The sequence below is a fragment of the Protopterus annectens genome, chromosome 1.part1 (genome assembly GCF_019279795.1).
Source record: "Protopterus annectens isolate FY-2018-M chromosome 1.part1, PAN1.0, whole genome shotgun sequence".
Lineage (NCBI taxonomy): Eukaryota > Metazoa > Chordata > Ceratodontiformes > Protopteridae > Protopterus > Protopterus annectens.
Window position 1 is genome coordinate 1,346,594,210 of NC_056726.1, and position 14,967 is coordinate 1,346,609,176.

Consider the following 14,967-nt stretch of genomic DNA (forward strand, 5'->3'; position numbering starts at 1 on the left):
TAGACTCCCTCCTCACTAGGTAGAACAAAGACAGGGTGATAGTAAGTTGTCTGCCAGGTACTAGGATCTCAGGCATCCATATTACATAATCGAACTTTTAAAAGTTTGAACGTCATATGGTCAATGCCATATGATCGAACTTTTAAAAGTTCAAAAATGTAATAAAAAAAATAAACTAAAGAAAAAATCTACCTGGATGATTTAAGCAGGGGGGGGTTGCATCCCCCACACCCCCTTGTTCTTTAAATATACTGACTTCGAGATAGCAATACAGTGCAGAGAAGGGAAATCTTCCCATTCCACACTGTACGGAGATCTCCATTGAAAAGTTCAAACTTTTAAAAGTTCGATCATATGGCGTTGACCATATTACGTTCAAACGTCTTGGCTCCCTTAGGACACTTACAGTACATAAATACAGCTAAAACATGGTAGTTTTGTATGGGGTTGCTGAATGACTTGGGCAAAATACCGTGATGGAGATACACAGAGACATATCTGTGCAAGTCACTGACTGGAGTCTTCTAAACTCCACAAATGATGCCTAGGTATCAAGAAATGATGACAGACTTCAACAACAGACTAAATAATTGCTGCCATGTTAGCAGAATCTAGTAAGTGTCATGTTAGCATGAAATAAGATGCATGACAGTACTACTTGCTTTGCAAGGGAATGGTCCAAAATTCCTGTTTAAAGGCTTCCACACACTGGCTAAAGTCCTTGTTACCCCCATACTGCGTTTTTTGGCAAAGTTTCATTAATGGAAATTCCAATGCAGAAAATGAATCAGCATCTAAAAAGGATCCAATTAAGGTGGCTCTGCTCAAAGCCTGGAGTCTAAACAACAAGTCATCCAATCTTGAACTCCTGCATTTGGAAGGCATCCATATATATCTAATCATTGAACTATGGTTAAATGCCCAGAAAGTATTCCCTCCACACTTGGATTTGGTGCCTTCCATTCCTTCAAACCCAGTGGAAACTGTAATGGTGTGAGCATATTTGTCAGAGACCATATCAGCTCTACACTGGCTGCCACAAACCCACAAATGGAACTTACTGAACTTTAAATCACACTAAACAAAATCAACTATCAATTTATTACCTGTTACAGGACACTTTGCATGACCCCCAAAGTTCTCGACAGGGGTTGTAAATATCATGGATGAACTCCTCATAAATAAGAACTATGTCATTCTGGGAAACTATAGTTAACACAAGCTGACTAGAGTACCTAGACCTCCACTATAAGATATGTAGAGAACTGTTTAAATCTAATAAATAAAAACTCAATGGACCTGATTGTTACTAGCTCACCTAGAGAGCAAAACATTCCTGACCTGCTCCTTACAATTGTAGCATTATCATATACAACTCCATTAGTACTCGGCTTGAAGAGCATACATTTCCTCAAATTTTAGGATGAAGCCTCTGAATTCACCTATAACAACATCACCTCAAACATTGCCTCAGCAGACAGATTTGCAAAGTTTTATAGCCATATATATAGAATTGGCAGTCCCATCCAGATCCAAATATAATGGTACATTTTAAAGAAAATCACCTTGGTGGTCCACCATATAGAAAATATGTATACAATATAAGAAAAAAAAATTGTTAAAGGATACAACAGATCTAAAGGCCCTAATATCAAACAAAAGTACAGTTGTATAAGCAAATTTACTATAACAGTAGATGTTTGAATGATCATTGCTGCTTTAGTCTAAGTTATATGGGCTATATTCTACATATAATGCAACAGCTGGCCAACTTCCAAAGTTTCAGGATACCGTCCACGTGCTGGAATTGAGAGCCAGCTTGATCTGAGTAGAATAAAAAGACAAGTTTGGAGACAAATCCCTTCATGCCAACTGAGAAAGGAAGCTTAAGACCTAAAAGGATATCTTTAGAAAAAGAAAAAATACATGACATTACCCTTGCATAAAAAATAAATAAATAAATAAATAAATAAAAGAAAACACTGCAAAAACAATGGGGATGGAGGAAGGCAGTGGCTGCTACAGCAGTAATCATTCAGTTATCTACTCTTATGGTAAGTTTACTTCTGAAACTGTAGTATTTTCTTCATGTTGGTCATTGTTGCAGTAGCCTAAGCTATATGGGTAGATTACTATTCCTTAACATTACTGGGAGGTAGAAGAATAAGGTTCCAGGACCCCTGCAGTATGGTCCTAGCAAAGCCTGTCCTATACTTGTAGAAGGAATCTACTTTATAGTGCTTTGTTATGCACAGAAGGCCAAGTTGCTGCTTCTAAAATATTTCTAGAGTCCAACCATTTCCAAAAAGCCAAAGATTAAGTCAAGGCCCTGGTTGAAGGAACCTCAAGTAAGCCAGATGAGCTGGCTCAAACAGAGCAAGTGTTAGCTTCTCAAAAACAAAATTAAGATCCCAAGAAGGAGCCAACATTTTTCTGGGATACTTTTTATGTAGCAGTCCTTTCAAAAAAAAAATCACTAAAAGATTGCATTGAAAGGGGAGACCCATGGGCAGACAGACTGAAATGTCCAAAAATGAACTTTCATAGAGAAGTCAAACCATAGGACAGTAACTCACACAAATACTATAAAACCAGAGAAACACTCATCCTGAATGAGTGTTTGTTCTTTTTTTGCAAAAACTGGAAAACCTTTTTTATTTGCTTATATATAAAACATATTAAGACCCTATAATTTGGGCAGTTGTTTGGGGTCCGGATATCATAAGTATCCATGATCTTGTGTGATTAAATCCAGTCTATGAGAAATCTTGTGGTAAATGCCCCTGGCCAATTCCAAAAGAAGGAAAAACACTATTGCCTTTGCCAGAAGAGAGTCAACACAATGATCTTTGAGGAATCCTGAAACTTCAAAAGTACCATGAAAATCAGTGGAAAGGGTAGAAAAGCATCCAGGAATATTCCTGTCCAAGGAAAAAACGCATATGTCTTTCAGAACTTCTTGCATGGAGTCCTGCAATAGAATTTTGCAAACTGATTGTTTAGAGAGGAGGCAAAAAGGTCTACTGGGGAATTTCCCAGAGATGGATCAAATCTTGGAAGACTCCCTGATTCAGTGTCCATTTATGAGGGTCTGTGTTTGTCCTGTTCAGCTTGTCTGCCTCACAATTGTGTTCTGAAGAAATGTAAGATATCTATATACAGTGAGATTGTTCTGTACAGCTATCATATTTATTTATTTTACATTTGTTGACCAGGTTTGTCTGACTGAGCTGATAGCCCTTTTTCACTGTAAGCCTGAGGCGAAAAGCTCCACAGCATTTACATTTAATTTTTTTAACAGTAAAAAGTAAGTAAACAAGAAGACTTTAACAATACTTGAGTTGAAAATTCACAAGAGGAAATATAAAGTTCTAAGTTGGGAAAAAGTACAATCTTGGAAAATATGTAGGGTGATTGTGCTTACATTACATTTACAATATATGCACAATGAAAGAGAAAAAAGTTAAGGTTGTAGATACAGCCAGGTAGTTGATGTACGAGAAAAATATACAGGCAGTATATTAGTAAGCATATTTTAAATTGGAGTAAAAGGCAATAACTGAGTTGAGAGGAAGAAGATAGATTGCACTAAAAGTGAAGAGAGAAACGAAAAAACTGTGAGAAAAAAATAAACAAACTAAAACATCAAAAAAAAAATGGTTTGGACCACTTCACAAAGTAAAAAACAATTTAATTAAGTGTTTTCATCCCAAAAAATCACAGGACTTTATCAGAATAAGGAACAAAGATATAGAAACTTTTAAATACTAAAAGTAATAAAAAGCATGACCAATATCATTCAATAGAATCACATCAATTAAAATTTAAGAGACAATTAACCATAAAATAAATTTAGTGGTACCTTATATTACTATACATACATTAGAGCTCATAACTTCAATGCTTGAATCCAGTAAGAGTTTTCACTCAACAACCAATTAAATACAATAGGTCTCCATTCAAGGGGAGGAACTTGAATAATGATGTGAAACTTTTTTCGCTGATAGATTATTCAAGTCTGAACTTCAAATTTTATTGGATCAATAGTTATTTATTTATTTTTGTGTACTTAACTCATTTTTAAAAAAGTCCTTAAATGTATATATCTTATGATTACTTCACTGCGTCATGTGTTTTAGTACATAAAAACTTGGTTAAGTTAATTATTTTTATCAAACACTGATGAAGGGATTTGCGCCTAAAGCTTTGTATATTAAAAGTTTATTTAGCATATTTCTGGTTTTATGATTTTATTTTTTTATGAGTTAGTTGCTTTTTGTTACTGTTGACTACATTTGTGTAGCTTCCTGTCTCTTTTCAATGGTCTTACATATTTATGACTCAGGAGCATAGCAGAAGTTTTTTTAAAAAGAAGGAATTTTTTAACATGACAGCCTTTTGTTCCAGAAACTCAACTTGATTTGAATTTTGCACTAAGGATATATTTTTCTTTGGGAGATATCATCATGGTACATTTGAATCCTTTGCTACAAAATATCAATGGGTTAACTGCTATAACTGCCAGCAATGACATGAAATGAGATGATGCGTTCATGCAGCAGATACATGCTTTAGAAAAGAAAGCACATACCTACAAACATTTACAGTGACAGAGACTGCATTTCCAAGCCTAACTGGAGCTTGGTGTGGTATCTTGGGGCTTAAGAATTTTTAAAATGCCTACTTATGGTAACCTGTATCCTTTTCTATTCCAAAAAAAATGGCAAGAGCTTAATTGGAAATTACATGCTGATTACATGTTACTTATGAATCAGTTTTTCGCAGATGTAGAGAAAGGCCTACAGTCTAAAATTAATATTCTTGAGAAAAAAAATTCCACTATGCCTTGCTTCAAAGATTTCCTTGGGCCTTGTAATGATATACTAGAATGCTTGAGTGTGTTTGAGCAACATCTAAAGCAAACTAAGAGATGCAAATTACATTGTGATATTTATTTATTTATTTTTATTTATTTATGTAATATTTGTTTACTGGGAAAGTCCAACTAGGACAGAGCTTATTGTCAGCAGAGGCCTAGGGAGAAATGCTCCAGATGCATGTCTTTTGAATGTGGGAGGTTACAATGCCAACCGCTGCACCACTGTGCCACCAGATATGAATAATTTCAAAAAAGGGAACATTTTCTCATGGCTTAAAAAGACATTTACTTCTGTCCGAGACTCCACTACCAGAGGTTTAGTGTATGAGCTTGATGTTATCACCATGCTTGAATCACTCAATGAGAGAGTTACTGAACAATTATGGCAGCCTTCTGAGCCACCAGTCTTTTTGTAGGCTGCAACAGTTTCCAGCAATCATATTGAGCCAGAAGTGAGAGATACTACTGGTGAAGATCTTCATTACCAACAAACGGCTTTCAAACTGAACTTACCAGACAGAATATAAATAAAGTGAAAATGATCAAACAGGGGAAGAACAAGAAGAAAAGGTGGTGAAAACTGAAGACATTACAATGGCCTCGAGACCTGCAGCCATTCATTGAACAGGAACTGAATAATAATAAAGTCGTCATTAATTTATTCAGCTTAGAATTGTGATCTATAGACTATTCCTTACTGAAGAAAGGACTTCAATTCATTCTTACAGAAAATGACTCAGTTACTGATGCACTAACAAACCTAAACTCTTTACGAGAAATCTTAACCTAAAACTTACTTGTAAAGATGGTGGCTATAGTAACAATTATATAAATATAAACAGGTTGAGTACTTTTGTACAGGTGAGTATACCAGTCATTACTGCATTTCATGTTATATGTGAAAAACAATTGTGTGACTTTTATGTACAGTCTAAATATGATAAAAGGTACAATCTGACTAAGGATAAGCATGACTCCTTAATTCAATTACAAAATAATCCAGTTATTGTAATTAAACCAGCAGACAAAGGTGGCATGATAGTTATCTTAGATAAGATAAAACAGTTGCAATATATCAATGAGTTTCTTGGTGATGAAGTTACTTTTAAGAAAATCAATGCTAATGTTCTTCAAAATATTGTTTACAAGGTTGCCTCATTAATATATGAATTACAGTTGCTTGATAACATTACTTTAGATGTCTGCAACTTCTTGAATGTCCTGCATCCAGTACCTCCCTTTCTTTATGGTCTACCAAAATTACATGATAACTTACAATGTCCTCCAATGAGAGTTATTGTCTCTGGACAAGGATGGATTACTGAACCAATCTCAATGTACCCTCAAAAGCTTTTGAATCCCTTTCTAAATAAATTATCTAGTTACATTAATGATACTGGTGACTTTTTACATAAGTTGTATCAGTGGTCTGCAAACCATTCCAATGACGATGTAATCTTTGTTACACTAGACGAACTCAATATTTACAGTAATTCCCCACTGTTATGGCATACAAGCTATTAGACATTTTTTGTTATCAGGTAGGGAAATAGAAACAGTTTGTTTACTTTTAGACATTGTGCTGACCAGCAATGTATTTATATTTGAACAACAATTGTATCATCAGATTTCTGGTGTTGCAATGGTACTCCCATTGCCAATACATATGCCAAACTTGCACTGAATTTATATGAAAGTCGGTATGTATACAATACTTTAACTGAATATATGGGAAGTATCACTTTTTATAAGTGATTTGTGGATGGAATATTTCTTATCTGGACAGGAAATGAAGCTAGCTTGTGTGACTGTGTCTGATTTAGATATAACACAGATTTTGAAGTTTAAACTGCATTTTTCATATGAAACAATTAATTTCTTGGATATCATTTTAAACAGAAGGGTCAAATAGTAACTAATATATTTAGAAAGGAAGTGCAAGCTGACAGATTTGTGCATAGATAGAGTATGCACCCATTCCATATTTTTTAAGGGTATTGTAACCATCCTATTCTTAAGAGCAAGTAGATTAAATACTGATATGAGTACTTGCAATGAGCAAATCCAAGAAATGAAACAGGAGTTTCAGAAGAGGAAATATATTGAAAAGGCTCTACAAGAATCTTTGGATTATGTTAAGAGAAATGGGTATTGTAATCGATCCAAAAGGGATGTGTCCAATGATTGTTTCATCAGGTACTTTACCCTGTTTAATACAAGAACCAGTGGTGCAATTAATATCATTAGAAATAACTGGAATATTCTACAAGCCCTACCAGATTTAGAAAAATATGCTGTGAGTACACTGCACTTTGCCTATAGAAAAGGCAGAAATCTGAAATAATGATTATGATGCAAAGAAGCTAGCACTTTGAAGCAGGTGACAAAGGTTAACAAAAATGGGATGGTTCTGTGTTACAATTGTGTGAACTGCAAAAATATTATGCAGAATATAGAACTTATTCATCCTGTTAGTAAAACTAGGCTTTCTTTTGTCTTGTTCTGCCACCTGCCATACTACTGTTGTTGTTTGTCTAGCAACTTGTTCGCAATGTTCTGCCTTCTATGTAGGAAAATGTAGTACAAAGATGAAAGAACGACTTATGGAGCATTACTCAGATATTAGACATAAGTTGTTAACTAATTCACTGGCAAAGCATTGTGTTGAGAATAACTCAGAACATGTTTTTATGTTTAGAGTTATTCAAAAAATATTGCCTAACTTAAGGGGTGGGGAAATAACAAGTTGGAAGTTGTGGACTGTGAGTGGATTCTGAGACTTGAGGTTGACAGGTCACCTGGAATAAATGTATTAAACATCAGTATTAAACCTGTTCTAAAAATTAAACAAATTAAACTTTGAGATGAAAAAATATATATAGTTTTTATTGGATAAATATTTGAATATATGCAATTTCTTTTTGTCAACACACATCTTTACTGCAGTTGAGGGGTGGAGTTTTATTTAATGAACTAATACTGTTCATATTTGATTGGCTATTAAGGTGAAAATCTTACACCATGTTTTACTTAAGTTCCAAAGCTGTTTTGGCTATTCAAAGTTATATTTCTGAGTTTAAATATAAGTTTACATTATATTTGCATATTTCATAGACATTATACTAAAGTTCCAATGATTAGTCATGGCTGACAATATGTCACGTCGAGATGTTTCAGTATAAGACAAGATTTCTCACATCTGATTGGTTGCTAGAGTTCTAATTCCATATGCCATTGCTATCTAGCAGTGAATGCTGCTTAGATATCTGGAATGTTTGTGGTAATTAATAGTATGTTTGTGAATGAAATTTGAAGTATATGTTCTGTGAAATATGAACACTATTGTAAGAATATGTATAATTATATATGAATGTTAATGTATCTAAATGGTAAGAACGAGAGTAATAGTTATTAAAACATTTTTTCAGTATTTGATTGGTTGGATAGGTCTCTTGGTGAATGGGGACTTCTTGTATTTGATTGGTTGTCAAGTGAAAACTCTTACTGGATCACGGGCTTTAAATACATATGCTACATGAAAAGACCAGAAGCACTATCCCTTTTTTCTGTGTCTTATAGACTTCTCAGAGGAGATCTATGTCTTGATCTCCAAGTTATAACAGGACCAGTAGTCCAGGATTCTTACAGCCTCACAAATACCAGGACAAACCTCAGCAAATCAATGAAACATTACCTGGTGTCTTCCTCACCTCTGAAATGGACTTCTCCTACAGATAAGCATGTGATACACAATCTTTCTTCAGACTGGACCTGGATAATTGCATAGTTATTCATAAATTCGCCCCAGGCTTGACTCGCTTAGCCCTCCTTGAGAAGGGAGGGATAGTGTAGGCAAGGCATAATAGTTTACTAGAGCTTAGTTTTGAAACTGCTGCTTTTTGTGTTGTATATTCTGCGACTGAGAGGGGTCATCTAGTGTAGACTTGTATGCTGTGAATGCTGTGTTGATGACAACAGGGTTTACCTCTTCTTTCCTTTGCAGTATTTGTTGAGCTGTCTTACTCTGTAATACTGTTAGGAAGACAACTTTATTGGATGGATATGTTTTCTGAAACTTGGTAAAAAACAGAGTTAAAGCTGGTGAATAGGACTATACATCTTTCCTAGTTTCATTTCCTTGTTCCAATGGAATCTATACAATGTGTGGGAGGTAGAACATCATCTCATCATCTTAAAAATATAGCCCAAATTAATCATCTCACACCATCAGTGGACCTTGATATGTAATTTATGGACCAGTGTCCTCCCTTCCCAACTATTGTTAATACATTTTATATAGATTAATGGAAAGTAGTCTGGATTTGCTACAGGAAGAGCAGAATTCTATACCTAGTCGGATTGCACCTTGAACACTGATCTTGAAATTAAATATTCTGTGTTCAGAAGTTACTAGAAGAAGACAGGAAGAGAAAACACAATACTATTTGCAAGACAAAATCACCAGAACACTAGGAAGTTAAAAACATGATGAATTACAGAAGTAAATTAACCTTATGCATGACGAAAGAGATCTGAGAAAGTTTTTGATGCTGAGGAAAACTGAATCTTGTTTGTCTGTAGTACCATCTTCTTCTTCTCTTTTGGCTGTTCCCATTAGGGGTGGCCACAGTGGATCATCTGTTTCCATTTCTTCCTGTCCTCTGCATCTTGCTCTGTCACACCAACAACCTGCATGTCCTCTCTCACTACATATATAATACTAAGCTTAGGTCTTCCTCATTTCCTGTTATCTGGCAGCTCCATCCTTAGCATCATTTTCCCAATATACCCAGCATTCTTCCTCAGCACATGTCCAAACCAACACAATCTCGCCTCTCTGGCTTTGTCTCCAAACCATCCAACCTGAGCTGACCCTCTAATATACTGATTCCTACTCCTGTCCATCCTCATCACACCCAGTGCAAATCTTAACATCTTTAACTCTGCCACGTCCAGCTCTCACTCTTGTCTTTTTGTCAATGCCACTGTCTCCAACCCATATAACATAGCTGGTCTCACTACCTCTTGTAGACCTTCCCTTTCATTCTTACTGGTACCTATCTGTCACAAATCACTCCTGATACTCTTCTCCACCCATTCTACCCTGCCTCCTCTCTTCTTCACCTCTCTTTTACACTCACCATTACTCTGAACTGTTGATCCCAAGTACTTAAATTCATCCACCTTCGCCAACTCTACTCACTGCATCCTCACCATTCCTCTATCCTCCCTGTCATTCACACACATATATTCTGTCTTCATCCAGCCGACCTTCATTCTTCTCCTCTCTAGAGCATATCTCTACCTCTCCAGGGTCTCGTCTACCTGTTACCTACTCTCACTACAGATCACAATGTCATCTGCAAACATCATAGTCCACGGGGCCTCCTGTCTGATCTCATCTGTCAACCTGTCCAGCACCACTGCAAATAAGAAAGGGCTCAGATCTGATCCTTGATGTAATCCTACCTCCACCTTAAATGCATCCATCACTCCCACAGCAGACCTCACCACTGTCACACTATCCTCGTATATATCCTGTACCACTCTTACATACTTCTCTGCCACTCCTGACTTCCTCATACAATACCACAACTCTTCTCTAGGTACCCTGTCATACGCTTTCTCTAAGTCTACAAAGACACAATGTAACGCCTTCTGACCTTGTCTGTATTTCTCCAACACTCTCAGAGCAAACATCGCATCTGTAGTGCTCTTTCCCAGCATGAAACCATACTGTTGCTCACTAATCATCACCTCCATTCTTAACCTAGCTTCCACTACTCCTTCCCATAACGTCAAGCTGTGACTGATCAGTTTTATCCCTCTGTAGTTACTACAGCTCTGCACATCACCCTTATTCTTAAAGATAGTTACCAAATCACTTTTTCTCCACTCCTCAGGCATCTTCTGACTTTCCAAGATTTCAGTAAGCAATCTGGTTAAAAACTCCACTGCCATTTCTCCTAAACAACTCCATACTTCCAATGGTATGTCATCTGTATTACCATAATTAAAGCAAAATGGTCCAGTCCTGTCACATCTTCATACCCACAGTGGCATCAGGTACAAATTGCAGGAGTTAAGCTTCTCATACATAAATAAATGTGCCACAGAGGAGCAGCATTGCTAACAAGAGTAGGGAGGTGCAATGTAAAAAGACCTTACAATTTTTAGGACTGGCAAGGAAAGAAGAGTCTAAACTGGAATGAAGCATATAGATGGCTTCCAAATAGTCTTTGATTGAAGAGCAACTGAGAATGGAATTAAACATTTCAGACAGATAAGAAGGGACTAATAGACTGGATGCAGTAAATGGTATTCAAAATCATGCAGCTGATGAGATATTAGTCTTTACAAAAATATATCAGCTTATTCTGTACAATAAACTCAAAATGCAGGTGCTTCCAAACAAAATTAACTATTGTTTTTGCACTAAATTACACAGTACCTTTTCCCAAAAAATGCTGGAAAAGCAGTTTCTGGTAATTGACATTCTAGAGTTCTCAGTAGAACAACTTTTAGCCTTCTCAATCAAGCTTTCTTTCTCTGTAGATGATCCTCTTGTCTAGAGCTGCTTCTCTGGTCATCAGTTTCCCCTTGTAGATGGGTGAATGTTCTCATCTCTTTGGCTTTCGTCAACCTTCTCTTATACTTCACTCATTCATTAACACCTTTTCAGTAATTACTCCAGCCAGGTCTTATATCGTCTTAAACATGCAGGCTATTACATCAGAATAAACTTAAAGAAATATTATCATTTCAAATGAAAATTGCTATATACATACTATTTATTAAACTTCCTAGAATTTTCCATACTTTTCAGTCATGTGCATGCTTCCCACTGTTAAGAATCACCACACTAAATTACAAGGGGTCCACAACGTTCTTGAGACAGAAAATGGGTCTATTTGTCCTTGTAAGTTTTTTCGGTTGAATGTCTCTGAGATGGAGACTGCCATCTGACAGAAGCTGAGGGCTTAAACTAAACCATAACTGAAGAATCCAGACTATTGGTTTGACAGTCAGCTTCCAAATGACTCCAAAGTAGAACAGTTCTGCTAAGTCTCATCATGGGGGGTTGAATGACATTACCTGTTGAACTCTGAGAAACCCAAAGTCCAGACGAATGAGCTTACTGGTCACTAGGCTAAGGGGACTGTCTTTTTTTTACTTTCCTGTTGCTGCTTTTGTTGTATGCCACACCAACACTGCATAGAGTACTAGCTCCACTGTGTCATATTAAAGGTATGAGGTACAGGATAACATTTAATATCAAAAGCACTGAAGATCCAGCAGTCTTCCTTCACAATTTTAAGATGCTGGGAGACTTCTATCCTGAAAATGAGATGTCAATAGAAAGTAAATCTAAAAAGGCCACCTCAATGCCCTCTGCAAAATCAATTAGTTGCAGCCAGGAGTGCCATAATATATCAGTACTGGATCCTGCTCCCCTATTTTTTTCTTGCATATTTGTAAATGAACTGGACCATAGACGTTGTAGTGGTATGGGTCCTGATATTTTCCTGTAATGGTCTCTCTTTCTAGATATGTTTCTGTCATAAGCTGCCTTTCATCTCTTACCTTTCTGGAAATATACAATGTGGGTCATAACATCCACAAAGATAAATTTGTGGATGTAAACATGTACTTTTGCTCTCATATGATGATACTCCTGTTTACTTCAACTGAATTCTTCCTTTGCACTATAACTACTCTGAGATGCAATGGATACACAGCTGGGGAAGACAAACACCAAGTCCAATGTATAAAATGTAAAAAAATGTTTAATAAAAAGATAATCGCTTTCGCAATAAAATTGCTTCTTCAGATCACATTTAACAAACTAAAACATAACTATTATATAGCAAACACACTAACTAATCACCAATAAGCACTGAGTGCATTTTCTATCTCTAAGCAACTCATTAAGTGGCAATTGTTAAATGGCAATTCATCATTAACAGAGTATTACAAAAAATTATATCATACCCGCATCCAGCATGAGCATAGATCTAACCACAAAAAATTCTGGTCCTCAGTCTCATCTCTACTAAACCCAGGGATCAAAAGAAGTCCACTGCCCATGACTGATATCCCACCTCTACAAATAGTTAATGACTTCAACACTCATTTCATACAATATACAGCTTCTCTGAACTCAAATTCCACCAACACCAGCTCCTCTACTCCCATAACTACTGTCGTTCCTGCCTTTTTTCCTACCCCTGGCAGGCACAACCGCCTAAATCACTTCACCCCCCTTCTTCTCATCTACCATCCCTAGCCTTCTTTTCTTTGTATACACAACCTTTCTCTATAATCTGTCTGCCATGAACCCTTTCTCTAAACACTCCTTCCCTTATTTCTCATATATCCTAGTTCTGATTGATACTTCTTCCTCATATCTCATAATTCCTAGAGCCTTTTACCCCCAACAAAACCTTGTTACAAAACTTCTCTGAATCCCTTTTTCTATACATCCTTACAGCTGACTTCCTTTGAAACACCTCCCTACACTCTTCCCACGTCCCTCAACAATGTTTCAGTCCTTCATTCTAAAAATACTGATAAACCTGTAGTAACAATGTTTCCTACAGTATTACTACTGGTTTGCTCTGCTGATATAATGTACATGCTGCTCTACATCATATCCCAGTGTCAAATTACATACACTACTGAACTGCAATATCCAATACTCTATGTAAGATGATAAACTACCTGCACTCTGTATAAGTGAAGAAACGGGAATGTGCACATATGTAAATGTCTGACTGTGATAACTTAAACTATTAAGTATGGAGCTTTTCTCCCTGGGTCTCCACTGAAAATGGGGACATTTGACCCAGACAGACTTTCCCGGTAATCAAATGTCAAATAAAATAAAAATAAAATAAATAAATATATTTTATTTTTGATGTTTAGCCTCTTATATTACATATCTATGTTAAAGAACAGTCAATAATTACATGTCCAGGATTTGAGAAAATCTTATCTTATGTTACATATTCTATAATGTTTGGTGCCCAATGTAGGATAACTCAGGCAACTAATTATGACTAAAAAATATAAAGCATTTCTAAAAATTGGCAACTGCACAGCATGCTAAACATTATAAAAATATTCAGTTATTAAAATGCAGCAGTAGTTAGGATGAAGATCTGTTTACCAACTCTTTTATAATAAATATCATAATTCCTAATCAGGAACAGGATAAAGTTAATGCCTCTAGGCTCTCTTTTTTTCTTTCCTCATCCATTCTTTAATATGTGTCACTCTGCATTTTTTTCATTCTTAAAATAAACTGATGTACTGATCTTTGCACTAATGGCAGAATGCATCTAGATAACAGTAGTAAGTGTCCCAGACTTACCTTTCCAATGTCAACTGTATCAATAACAAACACATCTACTCTTCCACGTTCAAAGTAGTTCCTGAGGTTGTTCGTTGACACAACAAGAGGCTGTCTACCAGTGTCTCCATATTCACCGTATAGCTTAACAAAAACCTTGGAGTCTGAGCTGGCACCAGATACATCACCAGTCTTCACCAAGACATGGTAACTGATAGCTGAAAAAGTGGATAGAACATATTGAAATAGTTTGAATTAGAAGGGTTTAAGATATAAAAAACATCCATAGATATATTTAAGCATAGATGAACCTAAAAGCAAGTCTTAAATATGTACTTATGTAATTTATTTATGTACTTACCCTTTGTTAACCAGATTAGTTCTACAAGGCCAGCTGCCTCTTTTCAGGGGAGAACCAAGGTGGTATTCATACGGACTTGGGGGAATCTGGCAAAGGAAATGCGATTAAGATGGAAGAAACTGAATATGAAAATAAGATGAAATTATGGACATTACAATTGAGTGAATTTCATGGAAATGAAAAAAAATGATATATGATGACAATGGAAAATGTATTTAATATATCCATGGAAGAGTTTAAAAGAAGGGGGGAAAGTTTGAATAAAATAGAGATTTACATTTTTTGAAGCAAGGGATTTCCTGTGAAGAATTTTGCTTGATAAATTAATAGTGAAGGATAATATAAAACATAAAATTATGGAAGAAAGAAAGTGCT

At 35.9% G+C, this 14,967-nt stretch overlaps 1 protein-coding gene across 3 annotated transcripts in view; it reads right to left on the minus strand.

Annotated features, from left to right (window-relative positions):
• The window catches only part of LOXHD1 (lipoxygenase homology PLAT domains 1), a 2,432,812-nt gene that overhangs the window by 1,242,868 nt on the left and 1,174,977 nt on the right, over positions 1–14,967 (minus strand). For all 3 annotated transcript variants that reach the window (XM_044082024.1, XM_044082018.1, XM_044082011.1), the window contains one exon: positions 14,253–14,449. In XM_044082024.1, coding sequence (XP_043937959.1) covers positions 14,253–14,449 — 197 coding nt within the window. The remainder of the gene's footprint in view (positions 1–14,252; positions 14,450–14,967) is intronic.